Source organism: Felis catus, chromosome B2 (assembly GCF_018350175.1).
Source record: "Felis catus isolate Fca126 chromosome B2, F.catus_Fca126_mat1.0, whole genome shotgun sequence".
Lineage (NCBI taxonomy): Eukaryota > Metazoa > Chordata > Mammalia > Carnivora > Felidae > Felis > Felis catus.
The window spans coordinates 134,351,396-134,367,185 of NC_058372.1; the positions used below are offsets into that span (position 1 = coordinate 134,351,396).

General features: G+C 37.0%; 1 protein-coding gene across 4 annotated transcripts in view; it reads left to right on the forward strand.

Annotated features, from left to right (window-relative positions):
• TAB2 (TGF-beta activated kinase 1 (MAP3K7) binding protein 2) overlaps positions 1-14,266 on the forward strand; it is a 91,268-nt gene extending 77,002 nt beyond the window's left edge. For 2 of the 4 annotated variants that reach the window (XM_045058186.1, XM_006932085.5), the window contains 2 exons: positions 983-1,063; positions 12,304-14,266. In XM_045058186.1, coding sequence (XP_044914121.1) covers positions 983-1,063; positions 12,304-12,446 — 224 coding nt within the window. In that variant the 3' untranslated portion in view covers positions 12,447-14,266. The remainder of the gene's footprint in view (positions 1-982; positions 1,064-12,303) is intronic. The other 2 variants (XR_006598381.1, XR_006598382.1) reach the window with 2 other exon arrangements.
• The last annotated feature ends 1,524 nt before the right edge of the window (positions 14,267-15,790 follow it).

Sequence of the window (15,790 nt, forward strand, 5' to 3'; positions counted from 1 at the left end):
AAATAGAGGTATGCCTATGTCTCTTTCCTATTGCTGTTTTTCCTTTTACCTCTCAAGAATCATGCTTTTTTTTTAAAAAAAACGTAATTAAAAGGCATCCCCACCCTAATGGCACTGTCTTAATTAATAAAAGAGAGTAAAAGTATGGCCTGTACTTTTTTAGAACAACTTATTATGAAGCTTGAGCTATTAGTGATAAGCCATAATTGCTTATTGTAGTAAAAAAAAATCTTGACAGTTTAATTCAGTTCCATAGACAGCTGAAAGGAAATTTTATAACTTAAACCTAATTCTGAAGTTAGGGAAATAATAGAATGTATGAAATGGAAAAGATAGAAAAAAGGAAGGAAGCCAACAAAAAAGAAGTCCTTAATTACTCTTGAGTGTGTGCCAAAAATCCATCAAACTGAAAGATGGTGGTTGTGTTTCCTTTTAAAATGTTAATAAGTCATGTTTGACATTCATAGAAAATGCCATATTTAACTTTAAAGAGAGAAAAAGGAATTTAGTGCCGGTCTAGCAACTATAGTTTTTGAACCTGTTCCTTTTATTTAACATCTGAACCATTATATTACATTAGTGTAAGGTTTTAATACTTATTTGGAACCAAGCTATTTATTTAGTTGCTTAAGACCATGTTTGATTGTTTGAAATTATATTTTAAATTGTTACATTTTAAGTTATTTTAACTTGTCACATGGAATAGTGGTCTAGTTCTACATCTGTCACTGTCTTACAGTTTCATTTGGCTTCTTCCCTCATGTACCACTTAGACCTCTGTTGTGAGTAGTGTATTATACCTTCCTCAGCTGTTCTGACATCCTTACATGTAATTTGAGATTAGAAGTGCAAAATAAATGAAAGACATTTCTTCTATTTATACTGTGATCTTTTTTAGAAAGAATATGTTTGCTTTTGAAAAAATAAAATTAAGTATTTTTGAGCTATAAACATTGATATATTTACTTTTTATATATTTCAGGACCACATTTTAATCCCAGCGCTATTCATAACTTTTATGACAATATTGGATTTGTAGGTCCTGTGCCACCAAAACCCAAAGGTTAGTGTCTCCATTAAGTGTGAAAACCATTACATCTTGAAAAACAAGATTTTAGAAAATTTTGTTTTTAGCAACCTTCCACTCTAGAAGTGCTTCAAACATTGGCATTCATGGATGAATTCATCAGGAAGATAGTTGCTTATTTTCACTTATATGCTGGGGATGGGAAAGGATGCAAAAGTGTTATGTACTTAACTCTTTAAAAGTAATATGCAGGTCCTTAGGATTCATTATATACCCCTCTAAAATAGCAAGTCTTGGCAAAAGAAATCATCAGGTGCAAAAATTTGTACTCTTTAAAATTTTAGATAAATGAAGAGGAAGACACCTTAGGGAAGTTTACTTTTCATGAGTATTCTGTTGATGCATAATTCTGCATAATCAAAATACTCTAAATTCCAAATGAATCATTTTTAAAAACTAAGGGGCACCTAGGCGGCTGAGTCGGTTAAGCATCTGACTCTTGATCTCAGCTCAGTCTTGGTCTCAGGGTTGTGAGTTCAAGCCCTGCATTGGGCTCCACGCTGGGTGTGAAAAAAAATTTTTTTACCTACTATCATTTTACATCATTGATAATCAGACCATATGCACACCAAACCAAGATGCCAAAATAGGTGTGTGGATTTTTTTACTCTAGGAATTAAAAGAGAGAAATAGTAACAAGAATGAATAGGTATGTTACTAGCTCTTTGGTTTGTTAGAAGACTTTTCACATTAGCACTCAGTGGAGTTCTCTCCACTCCATCATTTTTGTTTAAATATAATTGTATTGGGCCTAGCTGTACCATCTTTTTTTTTTTTTTTTTTAATTTAAACGTTTCTAAACATAGTTAGCTGGAATGCAATGAACTATTATTCCAGAGCAGCAAAAGTGAGATTAGGGCATTTGTCACAGTAAGCAGTGGTTAAAATACTACATGCTATTTGGATGTTAATTAAATAGAGTAAAGAAAACAGTGGCATAGCCTAGCTTCTTAAAATAAACAAAGTGGGTATTTCAGACTCTGAATAAGTTGCTTTAATATAATCTTTTCACTCTCAAAAAGTAGAATTGTTCTTATAAAAAGATTCCTGTTTTACTTCTACTTAATCCAGTACTTATGTATTGAGAGTAGGAGGGAGTATAGATGGAAGGTAGTTGGAAAGGAGGTGAAATGGAATCAGTCATGACAGTTGTTGAAGCAGGATAAGTACATGAGGGCTTAGTTTACCGTTCTCTCCACTACTGTATATGCTTGAAGTTTTTTGTGATAAGAAGTAAGGAAACGTGGAACAGTGAAAGCAAAGGATGGGAAGCCTTTCCTTAAATTTACAACATATCAAGGGAAGGGGTCCAAGATGGTGTCCTAGGAAGACTCTGAACTTACCTCTTCCACAAACACACCAAATCTACACCTACATATGTATGGAGCAGTTCCACCTGAAGAAGAACTGGGGGGCTCATTGAACAGCTCTGCACGACAAAGGGTAGAAGGACCACATAGAGATTGGAAAGAGAGATAGAGACACAGGAACCATGGGAACCCCACCCCCTACACTACAAACTGCAGTAGGGGGAGATAGCACTGAGGAGCCCACTCACAGATTTGCCCACCTGGCCCCAGAGGAAAAACAAAAAATAAAACAAAGATGTGGTTTAAAGGGCAACGGGAATATAAGTGAGGAAAACCCATTTACCAAACCTAGAGCATCTACCAAATGGTGAGGGAACTGCTGCAACTCTCTGGGGTCAGAAGTGCCAGCAAGTACCATGTTTACCTTCTCCCACCACTATGATAGCACAAATGGGAGCAAAGTCTAGCCAACCTGCCCTCTCAGCAAGACTCGGGCCTCTTCCCACACCAGTTCTAGCCATCCTTCCAAAATGGCCCCATGCGCCTATGCCTACCTGAGCTCCAGCCATCCCGCCAAAGGGCCCCAATGCAGTGCGCACTGGTAGACGCCCAGCCTGCACCCACTGCAGTTCCAGCCGTCCTACCAGGGCACCTCTGCATGGAGTACCCTGGGTCTCCGCTCACACCTGCTACAGGCTCCAGCCAGCCAGCCAAAGCTGCCGGGCATACACATCTTTATGGGGACATTCCTACACAGGGCCACTCCTTCAAGACTGGAAAAGGTCTTTTTTTTCTTTTGCCTAATTCATTGAAATAAACACAGAAAATCAAACAAAATGAGACAGAGGAATGTGCTCCAAACAAACAAAGACAGAACTACAGAAAAGGAACTAAATGAAACAGAAATAAACTACTTGATAAAGAATTCAAAGTAATAGCCATAAAGATGCTCACTGAACTTGAGAGAAGAATAGATGAGTTCAGCGAAAACTTCGACAAAGAGATATAAAATATAAAAAGAATCAGAGTTAAAGAATGCAATTACTGAAATGAAAAATACATTGGAGGGAATGAGCAGATTAGAGGATGCAGAAGAATGGATAGACCATCTGGAGTCAGGGTAATGGAGAGCACCCAAACTAAACAGCAAAAGAAAAAAAAGAATGTTTTAAAAAAGGAGGATAGGTTAAGAGACTTCTGGGACATCAAGAATAGTAACATTCAGGGGCACCTGGGTGGTTCATTCAGTTTAGCATCCAGTTTCAGCTCAGGTCACGATTTCACGGTTTGTGAGTTCAAGCCCTGCATCAGGCACTATGCTGATAGCCTGGAGCCTGCTTCAGACTCTGTGTCTCCCTCTCTCTCTGCCCCTCCCCTACTCATTCTTGTTCTCTCTTTCTCTCTCTCTCTCTCTCTCTCTCTCTCTCAAAAATAAACATTAAAAAAATAATTTAAAAAAATAGTAACATTCATATTATGGGCATCCCAAAAGGAGAAGAGAGAGAGAAAGGAGCAGAAAACTTATTTGAAGAAATAATAGTTGAAAACTTTCCTAACCTGGGGATGGAAACAGACATTCCGATTCAGGAAGCGCAGGGAGTCCCAAATAAAATAAACCCAAAGAGGTCCACACCAAGGCACATAATTAAAATGTCAAGGATTAAAGATAGATAATCTTAAAAGCAGTAAGAGAACAGGAATTAATTATATATAGGGGAAAAACTCCAAAAGACTCGGCTGATTTTTCAGCAGAAACTTTGCAGCCACAAGGGAGTGGCATGATATATTCAAAGGGCTGAAAGGAAAAAACCTACAACCAAGAATACTACTTAGCAAGATTATCATTTAGAATTAGAGAGGTAGAGTTTCCCAGACAAAACTTAAGAGTTCACCACCACTAATCCAACCTCATAAGAAAGGTTAAAGGGACTTCTTTAAGCAAAAAAGAAAAGACCATAACTAGAAATAAGAAAATAATGAAATGAAAAAATTTCCCAGGTTAAAGCAAACTTATGGCAAAGATAGTTGATCAATTGCTTATAGAGCTTAGTATGCAGGCTAAAAGACAAAAGTAAAATCAATTATATCTAAAGAAAATTAGTTAAGGGATTCAGAAAATAAAAAGATAAAATGTAATATCTACATAAAACATAGAGGAGGGAGTAAAAATGTAGTGCTTTTAGAGTATGTTCAACTTAAGCAATCATTGACTTAATATAGACTGCTAAATACTTAGGATGTTACATATGAACTTAATGTTAACTACAAACCACAAACCAATAATAAAGACACAAAAAGTAAACGGACAGGAATCCAAACACAACACTAAAGAAAGTAATCAACACATGGGAAGAAAGCAAGAGAAGAAACAGAAGAACTACAAAACCAACCAGAGAACAACAAAATGGCAATAAGTACATACCTATCAGTAATTACTTTAAATGTAAATGGTCAAAATCCTCCAATCAAAAGAAATAGGGTGACTAGATGGATAAAATAACAAGGCCCATGTATATGCTCCCTACAAGAGACTCACTTCAGACCTAAAGACACTGAAAGGGATGGAAAAAGATACTCTGTGCAAATAGAAGCAAACAAACAAACTGGCGTAACAATACTTATATCACACAAAGTAGACTTTTTTTTAAACATTTTTTTTTTTAACGTTTATTTATTTTTGAGACAAAGAGAGACAGAGCATGAACGGGGGAGGGTCAGAGAGAGAGGGAGACACAGAATCTGGAACAGGCTCCAGGCTCTGAGCTGTCAGCACAGAGCCCGACGCGGGGCTCGAACCCACGGACCGTGAGATCATGACCTGAGCCGAAGTCAGACGCTTAACCGACCAAGCCCCTTAAACATTTTTTTTAATGTTTATTTATTTTTGAGAGAGAGACAGAGACAGAGACAGAGTGTGAGTTGGGGAGTGGCAGAGAGAGAGGGAGACACAGAATCCGAAACAGGCTCCAGGCTCTGAGCTGTCAGCACAGAGCCCAACACGGGGCTCGAATTCATGGACCACAAGATAATGACCTGAGTCAAAGTCAGATGCTTAACTGACTGAGCCACCCAGGTGCCCCCAAAGTAGACTTTAAAATGAAGACTCTAATGAGACAAAAAAGGGCGTTATGTAATGATAAAAAGATCAGCAAAAGGATATTACAATTATAAATACTATGCACCCACCAATAGAGCACCTAAATATATGAAACAAATATTAAGAGACATAAAGAGAAATTGATAGTAATACAATAAGAGTAGGGAACTTTACAACCCCACTTACATCAATGGATAGATCTTCCAGACAGAAAATAAGGAAACATTGGCTTATGAACAACCCATTAGATGACATGAACTTAACAGAAAATTTCATCCAAAAGTAGCAGAGTACATATTTTCAAGTACACATGGGACATTCTCCAGGATAGATCACATATTATGCCTTAAAACAAGTCTCAGTAAACTTAAAACTGAAATGTGAAGCATCTTTCCAACCACAGTGTTATAAAACTAGAAGTCATTTACAGGGAAAAAATTGGGGAAAAAACAAATATGTGGAGGCTGAACAACATATCAAATAACCAAGGCATCAATGAAGAAATCACAGAGGAAGTAAAAAAATACTTGCAGACAAATAAAAAATGGCAACACAGTTTCAAAATCTCTGGGATGCAGCAAAAGCAGTTCTATGAGGGAAGTTTATAGCAACATAGCAATATAACCTCAAGAAACAAGAAAAATCTCAGATAATCTAACCTTACACCTAAAGGAACTAGAAGAAACACAACAAAACCAAAATTAGTAGAAAGAAGGAAATAATAAAGATCAGAGTAGAAATACAATAGAGTCTAAGAAAAACAATAGAAAAGATCAATGAAACCAAATCTAGTTTTTTGAAAACATAAGCAAAATTGATAAATCTTTAACCAGACACATCAGGAAAAAGAGAGAGGACTCAAAATCAGAAATGAAAAAGGAAAAGTAACAGCCAACACCCACAGATATACAAAAGATTGTAAAAGATTACTATGAGAAATTATATGCCAACATTTCGACAGCCTAGAAGAGATGGATAAATTCCTAGAAACAAACATTATTCCAGGACTGAATCAGGAAGAAACAGAAAATCTGAACATTTCAATAACTTAGTAACGAAATTGAATCCGGAATCAAAAAACTCTCAACAAACAAAAGTCCAGGACCAGATGGCTTCACAGGTGAATTCTGCCAAACATTTAAAGAAGAGGTAGTACCTATCCTTCTCAAACTATTCCAAAAAATAAAAGAGGAAGGAAAACTTCCAAGTTTATTCTACAAGCCCAGCATTATATCCTGATACAAAACCAGACCTTTTAAAAACACTACAAAAGGAAGGAAGGAAGGAAGGAAGGAAGGAAGGAAGGAAGGAAGGAAGGAAGGAAGGAAGGAAGGAAGGAAGGAAGGAAGGAAGGAAGGAAAGAAGGAAGGAGAGAGAGAGAGAAAGAAAGAAAGAAAGAAAGAAAGAAAGAAAGAAAGAAAGAAAAAGACTGAAAGAGAGAGAGAAAGAAAATTACAGGCCAGTATCCCAGATGAACATAGATACAAAAATCTTCAACAAAATATTAGCAAACTCAGTTTCAACACTACACTAAAAGGATCATTCACCACAGTCAAGTGAGATTTATTACAGGGATGCAAGGATGGTTTAAAATCTACAAATCAATCAACATGATATACCACATTAATAAAATGAAGCATAAAAACCATATAATCACCATAATAAATGCCGAAAAGGCATTTGACAGAATTCAGTATCTGTTCATGATAAAAACTTTGAACAAGGGGTCCCTGGGTGGCTCAGTCAGTTGAGCATTTGACTCTTGATTTCAACTCAGGTCATGATCTCATGGTTCATGAGACCGAGCCCTGTGTCAGGCTCTGCTCTGAGAGCACAGAACCTTCTTGAGATTCTCTCTTTTCCTCTCTCTCTTAAAATAAATAAACATCAAAAAAAAAACTTTAAACAAAAGTGGGTTTGGAAGGAATATACCTCAACATAATAAAGGCCACATATGACAAACCCACAGCTAACATTATAATCATTGGTGAAAAGCTGAAACCTTTTCCTCTAAGATCAGGAACAAGACAAAGATGTCCACTTTTGCCATTTTTATTCAGCATAGTACTGGAAATCTTAGCTTCAGATTCAGAAAAGAAAAAGAAAAGGCATCCAAATTGATAAGGAAGGAGTAAAACTGTCTTTATTTGCAGATGACATAATGCTATATATAGAAAACCCTGAAGATGCCACCAACAAAACTGTTAGAACTAATAAATGAATTCAGTAAAGCTGTAGGATACAAAATTAATATGCAGAAATCTATCGCAGTTCTATATACTAGCAACAACGTAGCAGAAGAGAAATTAAGAAAACTATCCCATTTATAGTTGCATCAAAGAAAAGTAAAATACTTTGGAATAAATTTAACCAAGAAGGAAAAAATACCTATACTCTGAAAACTATAAGACATTGATGAAAGAAATTGAAGACAACACAAACAAATGGAAAGATGTATCATGTTCGTGAATTGGAAGACTTAATATTGTTAAAATGTCTGTACTGCCAAAGCAGTCTACATTGAGATTCGGTGCAGTCCCTATCAAAATACCAATAGTATTTTTCATAAAACTAGAACAAATAATCCTGAAATTTGTGTGGAACCTGAAAGATCCCAAAGAGCCAAACGAATCTTAAGGCCAAACCTGGAAGTATCAGAATCCCAGATTTTAAGATACGGTACCAGCACAAAAATAGACACATAGATCAATGAAACAGAATAGAAAGCCCAGAAATACCCACCCATATATCATCAACTAATCTACAACAAAGGAGGCAAGAGTATAAATGGAGAAAAAATAATCTCTTCAATAGATGGTATTGAGAGTATTAGACACCTACATGTGTCTAAAGAAAGAAACTGGGAAAAAAAAAAGGAAACTGGACCACTTAAAAATAAACCCTAAATGGATTATAGACCTAAATGTAAGACCTGAAACCATAAAATCCCTTAAAGAAAACACAGGCAATAATCTTTTGGACATTGGCCTTAGCAACATTTTTCTAGATGTGACTCCTCAGGCAAGGGAAACAAAAGCAATACTGGGACTACATCAAACTAAAAAGCTTTTGCACAGCAAGGAAATCACCAACAAAATAAATAGGTAACCTACTGAATGGGAGAAGATATTCGCAAGCAGTATATCTGATAAGGGCTTAATATCCAAAATAGAAAGAACCATACAACTGGACACCAAAAATACCCCACACATCATCCAATTTTAAAACGGGCAGAGGACCTGAGTAGACTTTTTCCAAATGCTACAAATCACTAATCATCAGGGAAATGCAAATCAAAACTATAATGAAGTAACACCATTCAGAGTGGCTAATCAAAAAGACAAGAAGTAAAAATTAAAAACTCAATTTGAAAAAGACCAGAAATAACAAGTATTGATGGGGATGTGGGAAAAAAGGGAACCCTTGTGTACTGTTGGTGGGAATTTAAATTGGTACAGCTACCATGGAAAACAGTATGGAAGTTCCTCAAAAACTAGAAATACCATATAGTCCAGTAATTCCACTGCTGGGTATTTACCCCAAGAAAATGAAAACATGAACTTGAAAAGATACATGCATCCCTATGTTTATTGCAGCATTATTTACAATAAGCAAAATATGGAAGTAGCCTAAGTGTCCATTGATAGATGAATGGATAAAGAAGATGTGGGGTGTGTGTGTGTGCGCGTGCACATGTGCACAATGGAGTATTATTCAGCCATAAAGAAGAATGAAATCTTATCATTCATGACAACATGATGGACCTAGAGAGTATTATGCTAAGTGAATAAATCAGAGAAAGACAAATACCATATGATTTCATTGATATGTGGAGTCCAAAACAACAACAACAACAAAACAGATGCAGACTAATAAATACAGAGAACAAACTAATGGCCTCTGGGGTGGAGGGAGATGGGCAAAATAGGTAAAGGAGATTAAGTGGCACAAACTTCCAGTTATAAAATAAGTAAGGCACAGGGACGAAAAGTACAGCATAGGGAATATAGTCAACAATATTGTAGTAACTTTGTGCGGTGACAGATGGTAACTACGTCATGATGAGCATTGTGTAATGTATAGAATTGTTGAATCACTATGTTGTATACCTGAAACTACTAGAACACTGTATGCCAACTATCCTTCAATTTAAAACATTCATAACATGTCAAATGATGAAATATGGCATATTATTATTTCCAAAAAAAAAAAGAAAAAAATTCTTACTAGCTTGTTCGCAAAAGATAAAAATTTGTACGCTATTTTGGGGAAATATAGAATCAAACATTCTTCCCTTAGGGCTAAAATAGAGAATTATTTATTAGTTTCATTTATAGAGGTTTATTTAGTTAGAAATGATTTTACAGTTCTGCTTTACACTGCAGTGTTGTTTTTTTTTTAACGGCTAAAATTAGTGTGGAAATCACAAGCCATCCTTTGCAATCCAACTTCCTCCTTTTAAATTCTGGTTTCCAGGGGCGCCTGGGTGGCGCAGTCGGGTAAGCGTCCGACTTCAGCCAGGTCACGATCTCATGGTCCGGGAGTTTGAGCCCCGCGTCGGGCTCTGGGCTGATGGCTCAGAGCCTGGAGCCTGTTTCTGATTCTGTGTCTCCCTCTCTCTCTGCCCCTCCCCCGTTCATGCTCTGTCTCTCTCTGTCCCAAAAATAAATAAACGTTGAAAAAAAAATTAAAAAAATAATAAAAAAATAAATAAATTCTGGTTTCCAAATACCTCTAATAAAAAGATTGGTAAGTTTAAGTACCAAATGAGATTGTGCAGATATAAGAAAACCATTGGAGATTTTTCATAAAAAAAAAAAAAAAAAATTGTAGGTCCCTAGGGGCGCCTGGGTAGCGCAGTCGGTTAGGCATTCAACTTTTGGTTTCAGCCCAAGTCATGATCTCACAGTTTTGTGAGTTCCAGCCCCCGTCAGGCTCTGAGCAGGCAGTGCAGAGCCTGCTTGGGATTCTCTCTCTCTGCCCCTTTCCCACTCGCACCCCTTACTGTCTCTGTCTCTCTCAAGATAAATAAATAAAGCTTAAAAAAAATTTTTTTTAATTTGTAGGTCCCCTATTGATTACCTTAGATATCTAAATAATGAAGATAATGCTGGTGTTTAATAATAATTGAAATGTTAATACAAATAGTACCCCTTCCTAAAAACTTTTGTAGTTAAACAAAAAGGATAGACAAAGTTTTTTAAATGTGCCAGGTAGGAATGTTTTCTAACACCTAAGTGAGACCAAAATTCTAATAAGTAGGATGGAGCCCGAGATTAAAACAATTATTCAATAAAAGTGTTTCCCAAGTATGAAATGTGAAATCATTTTAAATGGTAAAATGTCAAAATAAATCTTAACTATTTATTTTAATGTGGGTAGGAAACATTAACTAGTATTTTCAGACCCTTGATTTTTCAAATATTTTCATTTACAAAACCCTTAATTAGATATTTTTAACTTACTCAATTTAAAGAAAATTGCTGTATAAATAACACTTTCGGTTGCTCGTGCATATGGCAAAAATTGTCATGATGCCTAAAAATTGCTACCAATGCCTGAAAGTCGACAGTTTTGCAATAAAGTAAGTATTCTTTCAGACTAATCAGTAAAAAAGATGCTGCCGAAGGGGGACAGAATACCAAACATCACTTAATTATTTTAAATTTGTTATAAAAACTTGACTTCCTATATTTTATCTACTAGATACCGCAGTGTGTATTTTAGGTTATCTGAAAAGCTACCATTTAGTTACCAACTCAGTAGAGTAGGTGGAATTTGCAAATTAATTGACAGCATTTTAACATAGTTTGAATCTTTACATTGTAAACCTCAGCAGGAGATTCCAGCAAGCAACACGTGCTTCTTTTACCTTAAACCTCCCTGAATAATTTGTAGCAACTCTATCCTAACATTTCTAATGGTATTCCCACAAGAGTAGTTTCATAAATGTAATTTCATCTTAGATACAGCCTTGGAGGAATATAATTATTCTTGATATTTAAGATACCTTAATCCTTTCAAACAGTCTAGAACATCGGCCTCTTAGAGCTGCAGTGGCTTTAGTTTATGAGAAAGATCAGACCTGGAGGGTATGTGGTTTATCTGAGATCACAGAACAAAGCCATGAATGAGTAGCAGACCCAGGAACAGAACTTCACCTTGTGTTCTTTCTACTGTTCCATAATAAGTAGGATTTTAAAATGAACTGAGAGATAAAGGATGGTAAAATGTTTATACTCAATTTGCTTCTCCAAGTCTATTGTTGATACATAGTGAGGATTTGAGAAATTAGCTCATCTTTTTATTTTTATTTGTGTTGGTCAAGGCTTACATTCATTCTTAGCAGATAGAGGACGTTTAACAAAAACGTCCATTCCTGGAAGAAAACAGAAATAAAAATAATGCTTCAGTGGGGAATGAAACTCTAGCATTAATGAGATATAAACTTTGTCAGTATTGCAGTAGGATGGATACCTTTTCCCAGTCTTAAGGTGACATGGGAATTTGCTGTTGGGTCCCCTGGGAGTTGATTTCGGTTTTCTCCCGCTATATATAAATTGGAAAAGATGCTCTTTTCCCCTGAAGGACATAGCGGGGTGACCCCGTCATGTCCATGTTGGCTCCCCGGCACAGAGCACCGGCTCCCTAGAGGTTGGAGAGAACGGAGCTTTGTGTCAGTTTCGGGTCAAGGCTTCATTTGCTTGACAGGCTGCTTTCCTGCTGTGCAGTTACAGGTGTCTAAAGTTGCCAGTAATTGATGACTTTGTGCTTTTTGCTTCTAAAATCATTCTTTTGCTTCCTTATAGATCAAAGGTCCACCATCAAAACACCAAAGACTCAAGACACAGAAGATGATGAGGGGGCTCAGTGGAATTGTACTGCCTGTACTTTTTTGAACCATCCAGCCTTAATCCGCTGTGAACAGTGTGAGATGCCAAGGCATTTCTGAGCCAAAAGGCCCTATATCTCTAAAACCACATCTGAAGTTCAAGAAACTAGTCTGTCATCAGGGGAAAAGTTTCACTGCTACATAGGATTTTGTCAAATTGCAGGTGTGACAGGATGGTGTTGTGCTAATGGTAAATGTCAGCCCACAGAGCTAATAATACCTCAGTCTAATGTCATGGGCAGTTGAAATTCATCACATGAAAGGTAATCTGCTGAAAGACTTGGTTGCCCGCTGCCTAACCATGTACAGTGTTACCAGTAGCCCGTTATGGATACTCCTCAATCTATTAATGCCTAGGTGTTCCCAGTACCTTTTCCCCCTCATGTCACTACTGAATTTTGACAGGAGGAAGGAATAGAACGATGGCTTTCTTTTTTAAAGCTTTCGGTGAAACACTACAAACATGAAGAAAAGGAACAAGGTTTAACTGTTTAAAAACTGTTTGCTGCCGCGTGGTGCCAATGGATGGGGGAAGAACTTCATGAATCTGTGGTACTCTTGGCCTTGTCTTTGTCTTCCCTGAAAACGTCTCCACTCTGTGAAGCCAGCATCTGGGCTCTAAGATGAGAAGGAAAGCAGAGTGCGTTGTCTGTACAAACATGCGGTGAAATATCCCAAAGCTTTTCCTACTGTACAGATCTCTCGAGTCTGCTTTAAGTGATTTCTTTTCTTCTTTATTATTTTCTTATATTTCTATATGTATAGTGTAATAGTCTTTTGTTAACTAATTTTCTTTTTTCCTTTTAGTGATTAAGCACGATCATGTCCCTTTTTAAGCCTTACCTGAGAGAAGCAATGCCTTAAAATAAAAAAAAAGCATTAATGAAATGAAGCTGTGCACAAAATAACCTTCCTCTACTCACTCTGTACTTTGCCCTCATGAGTGCCGATGTTCTGTGAAGACATTCAGATGCTGCCCAGTGAATTGCAGGAAATATTCCAAGACTTACGTCGATAAGTCACGCTATCTGTACTGACTTCGGCAGTGGGTGGCACAACGGTGTTTGATCTCCCACAGGGAAGCTTAAAACAAAAGGTGTTTTTAACCCACTGACAGAGCAACAAGGTTGAGCTTGCTCCATCTGCCTGGTGTCCCACAGAACTCTCACGGGAGAGTACGATCGGGAAAGTACAGTTTGCAAAACCAGCAACAGCGGCCGTACCTACAGCCCTGGTGTGGGGAGAAGTTTAAATGCTTTACTGTTGGGGCAGTCCGTTTCTAAACCTGACTTGGTGGCAGTATCATGCGTATTTATAAAACGAGGCTAGTCATATTTAGGACAACTGAAGGAAAGCTGGAAAAAAGAAAAACAAGCAAACTTGAACACTGAAGCAACCTCAAGCATCTCTTTATTTTGATGATCTATTTTTATAAGGAAAATAAATATTCAGATGATCGGGAATGTATATAACTAAATGAAATCAAGAAAAAGAAATAACAGTATGCATTTAAGAGCAGAATTATGAAATTATCTATCAGTGCTTAGAACGGGGCTAAGGGAAGTGCTGAAATGTAGCAAAAAGGTAGGAGATAATGTTGACTGTCACCCATTGTAAATGTCTGCAAATGGATATTTTTTAAATAGGCAGGATTATTACAGGTGATCTGTATGAATGTCAGAGCCTCGACTTCCGGGCTTTGCATCTTGTATATGGGAAGAAATAGGACAATCCTAGTTAATTAGCCCATAGACCCAAAGCCCTTACATTTGATACGTTTTGTTTTAAAACTAGGCCTTGTTTTTCAGCTTCATCTGCAGTTCTATGTGAAGATTGATAAATCAGTTTTTACTTGTTTTATTAATAAAACGTAATTTGGATATCTTGAGTTGATGGTTTTGTGATTTAGCTGGGTAAACTATCTTTGTAACAGATAAGTTATTTATAAAAATTAAAAAACTTATATTCTAATGTGGATTTTGTGACTTGTTTTTAAAGTCTGTGGGACAGAAGACAGTTTCTACCCCAGCCGAACATTTGATAGTTAACTGAAATCAGAGAGAACTCATTCCCTAGAGTCTTCTCGTGACAGATGGCATTCAACTGCGTTTCTTGGATGATTTTTCGCCATTTCCTCAGGCTTCTTAACTAATGAAAGAAAGCGACCCTGTTTCAACTGAGCCAAAAACAATGTAATACTGCTTCTTTTTCGTCGTTACTGCTTTTCCTTTCATTTCTTTTTGGGTTTTTACCGTTTACCTCATTGGAAGCGTGATATCTTGGGCCATTAGGCTGGAGGAGTCACTTAGTATCTACTTTATCCCATAATGTGTAGGTGCTGGGGATCCCAGTGGTGCTTCTCTTGAAGAGAATCTCTATATTAAGACTTTCCGAAAAATATAAGTTGGTTCTTCTGAGTATGAAAAAAAGAAAGTAGCGTTTGCTGATCTCTTTATGTCGTAACCGTAGAAAGCCCAGCCTTGCCTTGATTTGTGTTTTAAACCTAGTGAGACAGAAATACCCTTTGCCAAGGAATATGAGGCCTGGACTTGTTGGTGGTCTGGAAACCACCTTCAAGAATTACTGCACTAAAATAGAATTACGGACACTAAGAACCTCAGATGGAAAGATGGACTTCTGTTTCTCATCACTGTTATCCTTGGGTGTTGACGTTCTCTTATTTAAAGGTGAGGTGGGCAGTTAGTTCGGGGAGCCTGGATTTCTCAGAAAAGCTTATATTAACACAATAGTGGCCAGTATATGCTCTTATAACTAATACATTATGCAAAGATGTATGTCATATTGCAGGTTTTTGTGAAAGTATGAAAATTAATTTTTCTTTTAAAATTTACATTTACTTTAAAAAAAAATTTTTTTTTTACATTTATTTTTGAGAGACAGAGAGACAGCGCGAGCAGGGGAGGGGCAGAGAGAGAGAAGGAGACACAGAATCAGAAGCAGGCTCCAGGCTCCGAGCTGTCAGCACAGAGCCCGACGCGGGGCTCAAACCCACGAACCGTGAGATCATGACCTGAGCTGAAGTCAGACGCTCAACCGACTGAGCCACGCAGGCACCCCCCATTTACTTTTTTAAGTGACCAATCTAGATGAATCAGCAGTCTAATATTGACCTTATATTGGAGAATTGAAATTGTGCACAGAATCATATCCATAGGTAGTCAAAACTATGTTGGTTATTAACTTTAAACGTATTTTAAAGCATTTTTAACCCGCACACTTCCCTGACATTTCATCATACCTCTATCCCAGTTAAATGTTGACGGGACAGTCCAGTGAGCAGTGATGGATTTAAGAAGTGAATGGTGTAAGCTCTAATATTCAGTCCCTGAGTGATTGAAGTTGGCTGTATTGCCTTAGAAAATGATGTTAAATCTGTAGTGGCA